The sequence below is a fragment of the Colletotrichum chrysophilum genome (genome assembly GCF_026319265.1).
Source record: "Colletotrichum chrysophilum strain AFK26 chromosome Unknown scaffold_28, whole genome shotgun sequence".
Lineage (NCBI taxonomy): Eukaryota > Fungi > Ascomycota > Sordariomycetes > Glomerellales > Glomerellaceae > Colletotrichum > Colletotrichum chrysophilum.
This window is the reverse complement of record NW_026517315.1, coordinates 203057-216450: the sequence shown is the minus strand read 5'-3', so window position 1 is coordinate 216450 and position 13394 is coordinate 203057. Positions and strand designations below refer to the sequence as shown.

The 13394-nt window shown below is 41.3% G+C and overlaps 2 protein-coding genes across 2 annotated transcripts; both read right to left on the bottom strand.

The window, feature by feature from the left end:
- Positions 1-4002: 4002 nt before the first annotated feature.
- On the bottom strand, positions 4003-5820 carry COL26b_004587 (uncharacterized protein; the record flags this gene model as incomplete). The annotated part of the gene is made up of 1 exon (XM_053177460.1): positions 4003-5820. The coding sequence occupies one exon, from the start codon at positions 5818-5820 to the stop codon at positions 4003-4005; it is 1818 nt and encodes a 605-aa protein (XP_053038574.1).
- A 919-nt stretch (positions 5821-6739) lies between these two features.
- Positions 6740-7012, bottom strand: COL26b_004586 (uncharacterized protein; the record flags this gene model as incomplete). Its single annotated transcript, XM_053177459.1, has 1 exon — positions 6740-7012. The coding sequence occupies one exon, from the start codon at positions 7010-7012 to the stop codon at positions 6740-6742; it is 273 nt and encodes a 90-aa protein (XP_053038573.1).
- Positions 7013-13394: the final 6382 nt, after the last annotated feature.

The window sequence follows — 13394 nt, the reverse complement described above, 5'->3', positions numbered from 1 at the left end:
TATATTATTTTAAAGCTACTTTTTTATAAAATTAAGTACTTCTAATAATATAAGAGATTTAATATAGCTAGAAAGTATAGTTTTAAGTTTAGTAAAGTTAAGTAAGTAGTTAATATTTTAAGACTATTTTAAAGTAATCCTAACGTTCTAATTAGTTTAAGCTTATTTGAAATTTAAGAAGATTTTATTAAAAGTAAAATTACTTATAAATAGTTATAACTTCATAACTCTATTTTAGCTCTCTATAATAGTAGATATTACATAGCTAAAGTAAAATACCTAATTAGTTTAATAAGTAATAATATTTTAATACTATAGTTTAATTTATATATTAATAATATATATAAATAATTTACAAAGCTAGTAACTATTTTTGAATTAAGCTAACTTCTTAATATATTAAATAGTAGTTAATAAAGTATAAAGTTCTTTTTAAGTATTAATAAAAACTAAATAATAATTATTAACTTTATAGTAGTAATAATTAATTTTAATTAGCTTTGGAAAGTATAACTAGCTTAACTTTAAGTTTAATATTCTTAGTAATATACTAGTTATATATATAGAGTAAATATAAAACCTTACTAAAAGTATTAATATTAATATTTTTAATAAAAATAAGTTTATAATTAGTTATAATACTACTAAAGTATAAAAGGTCCTCTTTAATATAAGCTTTTATAAAATAAGCTAAAGTATATTTATAGTTAGAGATCTATTTAGTAAAGAAGAAAGTAATAATATTAAGAGTACTATTATAAGAAGTAATACTTATAATATTAAAGAGGGATAACTATACTAAAGTAGTTAGTTTTATATATATAGTTTATTAATAGTATATTAAAGTAAGAGCAAGATAAAGCTAAATAAGAATAAAGCTAGTTATATAAAAAAGTAAGTAATATTACTTACTAAACTTTATTTATATTAAAAGAAGAACTCTAATATATATAGTTATATAAATAGCTAGTTAATAAAGGTTTCCTACTTAAAGTAGTTATAATAAGTATAAATTAAAGCGTTATTAATATTATATTAAGTTATAATAATCTTAAAAGCATCTTCTCTTTAGTAGAAATAAGCTATAATCTAAAAAAGTAGAAAATTATTATTTTATAATAAGATAACCTTTTTAGATATACTTTATATCTAAAAATAGTAGCTAGAAGTAAAGCTAATAGTATTAATCTATAAGTAGTTATATATAGAAGTAATAAGGTTCTTATTTAAGTAAGTAGTATATAACTTATTAAGTACTTTAATAGTAGTAAATTAAAAAAGGTAGTTAGTTAACTATAAAGAGGTTTTATATTAATACTCTTTATAAGTTTTAGCTTTACTAATGAATAAATAAGTTTTATTATAAAAGACGATTACTTTAAAGTAATAATATTTAATATTATTAAGACTATAATACTACTTTGGTTTTAATATATAGCTATTACTTAATATATAAACTTAGAGAGTATTAAAGAGATTATTAAGAGTATAATAATATATTATAATTAGTAAGTAAAAGTGTTAACATATAACATTCTTTTATAATAATAATAATAATAATATAAGAATAGTAATAACGCTTAACTTACTTTAATATTCTATATAAAATAAACTAATAACATTTAAGGTATAAAATCTTAAATAAAAATACTCTATTTATTACAACTTATAACTATAATATTGATTATGTAAGACGTATAGTTACGTAAGCACCTTATGTAATTAGCAGTTTAGTAGGTTACGTTTCAGATTATCTTTGACCTCACTTTTCCCTACTAGAGGATGCAACCTGGAAACAACAACAATAAGAGTAATCACAATGCATCACTTCCTTTATTATTCTCTATACGATTAAATGCCTATAAATGCTTAGGATTATTACATTTCATCATAACATAAGCCCATCTATAACCCTATACCATATAGGCGTATATACCACGCCCCTGAATACGCTTATACCTGTGTTAACATAATCTTATCTTATTACAGAAGTATATATATATATCTAACTATCTTTTAAAACTTTTAAAATCCTTACTAAGTAAGAAAGCTTTTAATATAAAATTAAAAATATATTTAAAATAATAAATCCTTTTAGTTTAAATATTTTATTTCTTCTTTATAAAGAGGTTAAGCTAAAGAATTAAACTTACTATATAAACATTATTTAAGTTTATATTATTAGAGATAAAAGTTCTTATTTAGTCTATAATACTTTAGTTTTAAATAACTTTTTTAAAAGTATGTATAAAGTTAATACTATTATAAGTTTTAAATTACTTCTTTATAGAAATTAAATATACTTATAAACCTTTCTCTTTAGTAATAAAGTATATAGTAATACTTATAATAGCTTAGTAGCTTAGAGAAATCTATAAATCAAGAAATAAATAGATTTTAAACTTAGTTTATAGAAGTTCTTATTATATAACCTCTTTTTAATACTTCTAAATCCTTTTAAATATATAAACTATTAAAATAAGAAATTATATTAATATTTATAGCTTTATATTAATACTAAAAATTATACTTTAAAAAGTAAGATTTTTATAGATATTAAAGAGAAAGTTAATATCTATAATAAAATAAATAGTAGCTTTCTAAATACTCTTTATATAATCTTTTATTATATTAATAAAATCTAAATACTATCTCTTATATAGAACTTTGTTACGTAGTTTAAAACTTTTTAAGTTAATAGATATTACTTTAATCTCTCTAATATAATTCTTTTTGATATACTTTATAGTAGATAAAGTTATTTTAATATTAAAAATAAGATATTTACTTTTAAGATTATAGTAATAATAAGTTTAAAAACTAAGTTTTAGTTGACTTTTTAGTTAGTAAAGAATAAAAAACTAGCTATAGCTTCTTATCTAGCTTATCCTCTCTCTTTTACTTTTTCTCTAAAGTTCTAACTTTTATACATATACTTTATTATTTATTATAACTTTAAAAAGGTCTTTAAATAAAGATTAGTTAAATGGAAAGTAGGTTTTATTTTATTTAAACTATAATAAGATTAATTTATACTTTAAGAGTTAGTTAAAAGTATTTCAAAAAAAAGTTGAAATTCAATAGAAGATTATTAATATAAAAGATATTTATTATAAAATAAGTAAAATAGAAAAAAAAGTAGCTTTAGTAATATTTTTATTTTTATAATATATTTAAAAAATACTAATAGATAATAAGGATAAAGAGTAATAGTAGTAAAATAATAGATTTTATATTAATCTCTAGAAAATCTTAAAAGCTAGCTTTTAACTTCTTTAAAAGACTTAGCTATCACTCCTATTAAGCTTAGAGAATATTATAAATATTTACTAAAATAATTATATTAATTATTATATTAAAGAAGAAAAAGAGAAGTTAAGTAAATAAAAAGGGGTAATTTATACTTTACTAAGGGGGGGTCTATTAGAAATAGAAAGTAGTAGAAAGTAAATAAAGAAAAATAGGGATATTTAGTAGTAGAATATTTATTTAATCTATATTATAATCCTTATCAAAAGAGTTAAAGTAATTAAGTAAGTTTAAAAGTTATAATTAAATTAATTAACTAGCGATAGCTTTAAAATTGATTGATTGATTAATTGAACTTGATAAGTTTACTTGCCTTGAGGTGGGCGCTGATCAAACCACTTATGCCCTAAGACTGCCATCCTCGCACCTCGAGCCTTGATGATACATGGTCTGGTTAACGTCTATCGTGTCCGCTATCACTGAAAAGTAACCATTTGCCCCGCAATCAAAGAATTGAGGAGCAATCCGAATCAGACCAGGGGAGTTGATGTTATGCACTGACATCACGGGAAGGGGCAGACTAGGTTCGGAATAGGCGCCGGGGAAGATTTGGAGGACGAAAGGAATGTGATTTACTGCAGAGCACATGGTCCTATGCTACAGATCTCTCCGCTACATAGTCTATTAGAATGTCGACTCCCAGGCCCCTCTCATCCTCTCCTCTCATTCCCGTGCACCACGAGAATGTCAGCCTTACTCCCACCACGCTACGTTCGTCTCTCTGAATGTGTTGCTTCCACAATGAACCTCACCGAATGTGTGGTGATGCGACATGAAATCGTCCACAAACCCGACCTCCATGCCAGCCTTTGCATATGCCTCGCGCACGGCAACCTCGAAGATGTCTTCTCCCTCAACCAGTGGGCCCCAAGGTTTGGGACTCATGTAATAGTTATCCAACACGACGCCGTTGATAGCCGCTGGGTTGAAGCTGACCAGAAGATATTCATCCTTCATGACTGTTTCTGTGAAGGATGAAATCGAGGTCACGTTGGGAGCCTTGAACAGCGAGGGAATACGGATGACATGGTCTCTGAGGATAGGTATCTCAGCGAGAAGGATTCCAAGATTGGCGTCAATATGCCTCTGCGCGTAAGCGTTGACCTCGTGAAAGGTTTCATTTGCGAGAAGCTCGTCAATCGTCATGGTCAGCTCTTCTTCTGTGATAGAAAAAGCGCCTTCAACAGATCCGTTGAAAGAAATTGCTCGCACGCCACCATGCCCCGCTGCTGAGGTATTTCTGAGCAAGTCGAGGGCGGACGTGGTGTCAGCGATACCTATTGTGAAGCCAAGGCCTGTCTCGTTGGAAGGTAGAAACTGGACGAACTCATCAACGTGACCGATGATTAGCCAGCCGGACTCGAGGAAAAGAGGCTTTAGAAGCTCCTGGCCTTCCAAGAAGGCGATCGTTGCTTCCGCTGGCATCTTGTCGTAATGCTTCCCATGGATGATCCGGCCGGCGGGATATTTTACTCCACTCTTGGACGTGTAGGGTGGGATTGTTTCGAGGTTGCCGTATGCGTTAATTTCTCGGTCACCGTAGCCGCCACGTCCGCCCTCAGGTTGGAAACCGCCAACGCCTTTTCCGCGAAGCTGCTCAAAGACCTGTCGGCCAGCCGTGCGGACTGACTGTGCCGACCTCAGCATGATTCTGAGAGAGATTGGTTGGCCGTTGGGTCCAGGCATGCTAGCATACGCTGGTTCCACGAAGTCCTGTGCCCAAATATCGTCACTCTGATTGAACAAATACAATGGCTCCTGAATCCCTGCTGCCTTCCGCACTTCATCAAGTTGGCCGATAAAACCGAGCTGTACGGGATCGGACTCGTTTGCTGCGGTACTGACAAAGGCGCTGACACGTTGGAGATGGTGGTGTGTAAGAACTGGGGCCACCTTGAGCTCAACGGCGTCGGAAATGACAGTGCCGTTAGTGTGAACATCGAAATGCACCCTCACTTTGCCGTCCCATTTTGTCGAATCCTTCACAAACTCGCGCCCATCGATTCCGAGAGTGATGCCGGCTTGGACATGGCTTGCGTTGAAGGTAAACTCGGGATCCACAAAGCCCCAAAAGGCAGTTTCGGCGGGGTTGGCGGACGAATCGTTCATGTAAAAGAGGCGAACCCTTTCAGATGCGGCGTCAGGCGTGGCGTAGATATGGGCAATAGTGTCGTTTGAAACTTCCAATGGGATCGTCTTCAGGGGAGCAACCAGGCTTGGCTCAATGAGTAGGTGGCCAGAAGCATCGTGGCAAGACGCTAGTTCGTGATTGCTGAGAGGGTTTCCCTGAAGATCCTGATTAGGACAACGGTTAAGAGAGTCGCCGACGTTTGGTAGGAAGATTGCGCCGCGAGAAGAGGTCCAGAATGCTCTATCCGTAACGTCGCTATCATCCACAATGCCGTCGCGGTTGGTATCTGCGAGAATCATGGGCTTAAGTTGCTGGCCACGAACTGCTCCGAATTGCAGCGTGAGCAAGGCAATAGCCACAGCCTTGGCTGACAGATACATCTCGAGGAAGGTTTGCTGAAGAGATTGTACGAAGAGCTCAATCGAGAAGAAGCCGCTGGTTGTCTCATTCCATACACTATATAGTTGGGTTGCATGATCACACTTTATATCCAAAAAATAACTCTCATCATGAGCGCGATCATCGAAAAGAATACTATGGTGACTCCAGCCTTCCTCCCAAGAGTTCCCCTTATAGTTACCGGCATCCAGTATAGAGGCCATAGAGAATAGCAATCACGGTTAAGAGAGACGTTTCCACCAATCAACCGCGTCGCTACGCCACATTAGGAAACAACTGTACATGAGATCCGCTCACGATATAACAAAAGTCGGCGTTACTCTATCACGAAGTAACATTGACTAACACGTGCAACGATAGTCGGGGGCCGAGATCACCGGCTCCAGACCCAAGACCCAAGGACCACAGACCCTCCCCCTATGCCAGCGGAGCTCCGCACACGTCATGGCATCCGCCGCTGCCCCGTTGCCGGCTACACCATGCTTGTTAAATTTGCCGAAAGTTCGGCCCTATTGACAACTGCAAGTCTTACCTTGCAGATGATATGTTGCCAAGATATATCGCCCCGACTTCGGGCCTGACCTCAGGGGAGATTGGACCCTTCCCTTGCGTCACACACCAATTGCTATGGAACAGTCGGGACCTGAATTTGTATGCGAGGAAGCATCAGACGCCGAGCTTGTTCTCTTCTATTCTGCTATACATCTCACCTAGCTATTGAACAGGTATGCCAAGTCTTTGTAAAATGGTAATGATTGATGTTGTGGGAAAGGACAGGAAAACGTGGCCAATATTTGTGAAAAACAAAAGAAAAGGAGGGGTTAAAGGGATGGCTGTACAAAGCCTTAGAGCGCAATGTTTCTTGCACCCATGGACCTAAAGAAGTTTTTGCACCAGATCCTAAGCAGCACGCTTCTGAATGCCGCACTTCTTCAAGCACTCTTCCACCTTGATAGCCATTCCATTGGGAATAGCATCTCGCACCTTGTCAATGTCTTCGCCGGCGATGGTGTTTCCGAAGGAACGCTCAATGACATCGTCGCTCAGAGCAAAAGTTTGGCTCGCGATGAGACCCACGCCTGCCTCCTCCGAGGTGAACGAGACCGCAACAGAGGCGGGACTGCACTCCGGGTTAACCTGAGTGTGGAAGGCGTCCTGAGGAAAAACAGTCATTTGACAAGGGGATCTTAGTAGGATATATGGGTTACATATGGGTGCGTTGGACACTGTCAGGCTAGCAAAACTCTTCATCAAACCTCTCTTGCCCTGAGACAGTCATCTTCAAAACTCGAGCCTTAATAACACAGGATCTAATTGATATTCATCCTATTGATCGCGTCTGCTGTCCCTGACAGGTAACCCCGCAATTCAACATCTCAGGAGGAATCCGAATCAGACCAGAAGAGTCTACGTTATGCACTAACAGCACGGTAGGGGAAGACTGAACGGGGAAAGCAAATGAAGTCCTGGGCTAGTAAATTTACAGCCGCAGGCGAGACTAGGTTCCCCTTCTAACTCGCTGGGGCTTGAGCACACCTGAGCCCTGGTGACACTTCGGAAAAGCGAAGTGGCAACACGGAACACTCCCATCACATAATTGAGCGATCATCATCACCTCTCTAAGCACCAGAACTTGACATGATCAACATGACACTCAGCCTTTTCATCCGGCAAAGTCGAGCTTGGTGAGATATGCAGCTGATTAAAGGAGAGTTCAAGCCCTAGGAAGATTTTGGGGGCAGGAAAATACATATAGTGAGCAGCATTCGTTGTCTCAGGTACTTGGATTCCGATCAGCTGAGTCTTGGGGTCTCAAATGGGAACGCTGCCGTCGTCCTATTTCATTCTCTCACACCAAATTAACCTCAACAGCAGCAATCGTGACTTCCCTTATGCGGAGCACCAACAATCACAGCTTCCCTCAGGGGTTGACATTGAAAGAGAATTGGGCCTTTGGCACTGCATATTGTCAGCGAAGCAAACAAGAACGACTGTCCATAACTCACTGTTTCTTCACAACGACTTTTGCACGTCACTCGATCAGCCTCCCCGCAATTTGTTTCCCACTTTGAAGCATTAGTTACTAGTCTACTGAAGCGTTTGTAGTTCCTTACATCATTGGGGTAGGACTCATCACAATGAACATTTCTGACGCTGGCAAATGCTACTGAGATGTGTATCGCAGCGGCAATCCAAGTAAGAAGGCTGAATCTCATGATGCAAATAGTGAAGAAATTGGGAATGATTGGTGATAAGTCCTGCGAAAGGTTGCGGTTGTGAAAAACGTGCTTTCGTGGCTGCTACCCGTGGCCTTAAATAACAAAGTGGAAGCGCAGACCGTTCGGTTAGGTCGCTTTGATATGACTCGCATGAGATCATTCTTCGCTACTGAAGTTTCCTTCTGGGCAGAAATAAATTAAACGGCAGGTGTAGTCTGATTAGCTTGTGTTCGTGGTGGGCGCAGCACACTGATTGACCCGTCGTTTGGTTTCAGGCTGGGTCTGACACGCTGAAGTGGGAGGTCCCACGGGGCCGGTTTGGCTCAGCGATCGGGATCGGACAATTCGGACAGTTCAATGTTGCGAAAGATGTCCGTGGTCTCGGCGAGCTAACAACAACAGACTGGGTAGCAGTCAAGAGCAACTCAGCTGAGTTGACATGGCCTTGCACCGCGGCGTCTCTATTTCTTTTCTTTTTTTTGTCTTTTTTTTCTTTCAATTTACTGCACTCCTCATTCCTCCGGTTATCACTGAGCACGTCTTGAAATGAAAGACAGCAATGCAGGCAGATTAGGCGGGCCCTCTATACACGACATAGATGACCATTTTGTGCAGGCAACTCGTTCACCTGGCCCGTCACGTACCAGTCCTCGCTGCTCGTCCCTATTTGAGTATGAAATAACCCAGATGGATCGTACTTCTGCTTGACCTGATACCGTCTTTTGTAGTTACTGCCAAAGAATGACTGCTACTCTCAAACATCACCCTCGCTGGCGTAAGCGCCCGAATCTGGGGCTGAATCTCGCCAAGGTTGCATTCAAACTTCTGTTAGGTTCTTGCTCAGCTCGGCTCCACGTGAAAGCAAGGTATCTGCGTTCCAAGTACCCCAAGAGATCGCGAATATGGCAGCATCCCGCCGGGCAGGATTCACCGCGTTGTTAGGGCGAGGGCCGGGACTTGCGGTGATGCCGAAACTAACTAGAGTTCCGCCTTGGTCGAAAGGATCTTTCAAAGCCTCATGTTTGTTAAATTTCACGAGACTGCTGAGACTCTCCCGAGGAAAGAGGCGTGATGCCATCTTATTTCCGTGAGACTCAACAGGTTTAACCGGGAAACTGGCTGTCCATGCCGAGAGAAACGTCGAGTACTCGGACCAGTTTGGTTCAAAATTGATCCCGAGAGCCTTCCACTTTGCGAAAAGCGGCGCTGTGAGCTCGACTGCTTCTACCGTTGTCACTTTTGACCGAACCAGGGCGACATGACGAATGAGGCTTTCTTGAGCACTGCAGGCTAGATGAACTATTACTGGCAGTTTCCATGGGCGTTAAAAGTGGGTAGCATCTACCAGAAGCTCGCGCAGCCTCCAAGAATGCTTCATATGTGACCGTCGAACCGTTTAACCCGAAGCTGAAACTGGCAACGGAGATGGCGGGTAAGCTGGGGCGGGCTTTGATGACGTATACGGGACGACGTCACGACGCCAAGGTTGCCTCCGCCCCCTCCACGGAAAGCCAAAATAGGTCTGTTCTTCTTCTCACTCGCTGTGATGGATCTACCATCGGGCATCACGACGTCGATGCCGAGGACATGGTCGCAGCAAGACCGTACAATGGGCAAAGAGGGGAGTGCCCGCCACCAAATGTGGCCTCTTCCGAAGCCGACAGTCTTCCCCTCTCCTCCAGCCACAACGACACCATGCGCATCCGCAGCTTCGTAAAGTTCGTTGATAAGATCTCCATCCCCAACCTTTATCGCAGACCTTGTGTGCGTTGGGGGGTTGTAATCTTTGTAGAACTCAAGTTCTTTCAGCTTGTTCGTCCATATTGGTAGAGCACCAGGACCAAGAGATTAGCCGTTGAAGTCGTGGCCGGTATTAGTGACCATAAGGCGCAAGGTATGAGTGCGGGCGAAGTTGGCCGCAAGCTGCATCTGGGCTACCTTGGTCGCTTCAACAACGTACTCCGGAAATCCTCCCGAAGTGCAGTTGGTGGAATAGTTCTCAAAAGGGAGGCGTGCGAGCCCTTGATAGAATGAACTCATTGCCGAGGTCGAGTTAGAAATGCTGGACACGAGTATCAGCTCAGATGGTGCGCGTGATAGGCCTATGTCCCCAAAGTTGACACATTGCAACATCAAATTGTTCTATCTAGTGCTGATGATTGGACATTCAGTGGTGTCTTGATTACAGACACCATCCACGTGTGCGAATGCGAGAGAAACAATCTTGATTAACACATCGCCCAGCAGCAAATTGAAAGCTTTCCAGGAACTTTCGTTGGGCCAAAGGAGGTCTCCGGGATAAATCTTGTAGCGCTCAGTACCACGCTTTGGGAATGAACTTCGACATTTTCCAGTGGTGTTGCCGCCGAAATGAAAATATGAGATTTCAGTAAGAACTAGTCTCGCGAGATTTACAAAAGCTTGATCCGTCAGTTGAATAGACTCTTCCGGGAGAAAATCTCCAGGGACGTAGCTGACGGCCGGGGCAACGTTTTCCTTCGTTGCGTTTGAAGTGCGTAAGATGGCATCCAGCCCAGAGCTCGTCCTTCATAACTTCACAAACTGTAACCCCATCGGCAATGATGGTCCACGCTGTGGCCCGTTGGTTGATAGAAGCCACTGCAAGTAAATGTAGGACGCGTCGAGCCGCAGAATTGTTTCTACAACAGCTGGCGAGAACACTAGACGAACCGAAGAAATGTAGGTCGAGAAGTAGGAAACACAAATTAGAGCTGAGATTTCGAAAAACAATAAATCTCCATGCATCATACAGGCCATGAGATTGACTAAGAGGAAGATAGACGAGGCAAACAGAAGCCATATGGCAATCGATTGTCATGTTGAGAAAAAGCATTAGCTTTGTAGGACTTTGGGCCGTCGATAGCAGACTCACAATCTGCCAGGGTCACAGGGGATAACCAACGTCTGCATCAGTGAAGGCGCCCCCCGAGTCCTGTTCCGAATCTATGATGAATGCCAACCCCGGTCGGCATAGAAAATGGGTCTGAGTCCCGGGTAGTGGGGCCGAAGATGGCCGACTGAAGCGGTGAAAATGACTCGTTTCCTTCAAAATCCGGCACACTCGTACGCAGATCTGCCTCGGCTTGATGGGGTTTGCAATCTTAAACGGCCGCAGCCCATTTGCCTCAATGAACACGAGCACGGTAGCCGTGCTGAACTGCTGATCCCACTTGGCGGTGCCAGCCATTTTGCGCCAGGGCTGCGTAGTCCAGCCAAGCTCGGTCTCTGCCATCTGGATGTTAGATCAAGACATCTATAGCTTTACAGAACTTTGGAGCTGATAATTAACTTCGCTTCTATTTTCTTTTTTCTTTCCCCATTAAGAATGGACAAGATACGCGCAAGCAAGAAAATTGAGGCTAGACCCTACTCTCAAGCGGTCTCGTTTTCTCTTCCGAACACGTTAGGTCCGACAAAATCCCAGGCCACGTGGCTAGTAAGTCCAATTCCGTAGACCTACCGGATACATCCGGATAACAACAGCATGGGGGTATCGCAAGGTAGAAATTTCGCAACACTTTGTCATAAACCTTGTCGACATCGCTTGCGTTGGTTTCCCAGTATTGCTTGCCGCAGAAGTCACTACGAATACAAGGGGCAGTTGGACCCTGGCAGGAACAGTCCTCGTGTGATTTTAAATTTCCAGGGCCTGGAAAAATTCATCAATAGACCTAATCTTCTGATGCGTTGACTTGACTGTCCGTGTAGCCATCTGGAATGCAGTCTCTGGGTCTATTGCATCCTAACTCAAGTTGCTACGATACTGCGATTGAATGCTGCTTGACTCGGAATAAGTTCTCAACTCAATCCATTCCGTTTGGCGCTCTTGTTTTTTTGTTGTAATCCATACTGCGAGTAGATGGCGCATTTTCAATACTCTCCACATATCACATCGACGATTTCTCGCCAATGATCAGCAGTATGGCAGCACCCTCTGCTGCTGGAGTGCTAGTATGCTTCCTACCTTTCAGCGATGAAGTTTCGATGTGGCGAGGCTGACATTGCGATCACTGTTGTTAGGGCTGCTTGTTCACGCTCCTCGGTTTGTCAGGTCTTCTCATCCTAGCACGACTGTGGCTTCGGCTGCAGATCCAGTCACAGCCTCTCGCACTCAGCGATGGACTTTTGGTCATCGCATGGTTTAGCTGTCTAGCACAAGCTGTTTTGGTTATTCTTATGCGCAACGAAGACGTACTGCATCCTGATATCAACTACACCCTCTTCAACTGGGAGGCCGACCCTGCTAAGCTTGAACATGTGAGAAAGGTTAGTGACCACGCATGCATCCAATTTAACCCAATATCGGAAGAGACTCATGTCTAGAGTTCAGTTAATCTGGGTGACCATTTTCCCCTTCTTCAGCGCTCTTTACTTCTGCAAATTTGCACTACTCGCGACATACCTCCAATTATTCCCACCATTTATGACGGTCTTGCGCAAAATGCTTTACGCCACAATTGTCTACTGCGTCTCGGGCTATATCGTTTCGATTTCATTACAGTTATTCCTTTGCTGGCCCATCGAGCGTAATTGGTACGGTGACCCTTGAAAAGCCCTTCGCCTAGTCTATTACTTAATGCCGCCTCTCCAGGTCGTTCTCCTCGAACCCGTCAGGTCTCTGCAGCATCCAAATCATGACAACTATTTTCCATGTGTCGTGGGCATTACATTTCAGTGCCAATCTATGCAGTTAGTCGAGAGTTCCGCCGCCAGGCTTCCACAAATGAGTGCTAACGAGTGTGGAAAGTACTGGTTATGCCATTCTTCATTCTTAAGGGTTTACAGATGAAGAGAAGCACCATGGTTGGCATTTATACAACTTTCGCCCTGGGCCTGTTTGATATCGCCGTTAGCTTAGCGAGGTTTTTGAGTATACAACTTGAGCCAACGTCGTCAAAATCGCTCACCATGATTCGTAAGCTTTCCCCATCAGTTTGGTTCAAACTTGAGCCTATGCCAACTTTCAAGGCATCCCCGGGGACTTCAAGTGCTAACAGACGTCTACCCAAGAAATATGGGCTATCCTTGACGAGCACATTGCGCTGATAGTTGCTTGTATCCCATCATTACGCCAATACCTTCGACTACGGTTTGACGCTAACTCTGCCGCTAAACGGTCTTACGGTCATAACCACAGTTTACATAACAGACACCACGAAGCCAATCCAAGACAGGAAGGTGACGACGAGAGCGGTATTGAGGTCAATAGACCTGCATTTGCAGAGACCTGCCGTTCAGGACGCAGAGGCAGAGAGTCGGAAGACGATTCCTGGTCAGATGGGAAGAAGAGCAATCGTAGCGACGTGGAACTCGTT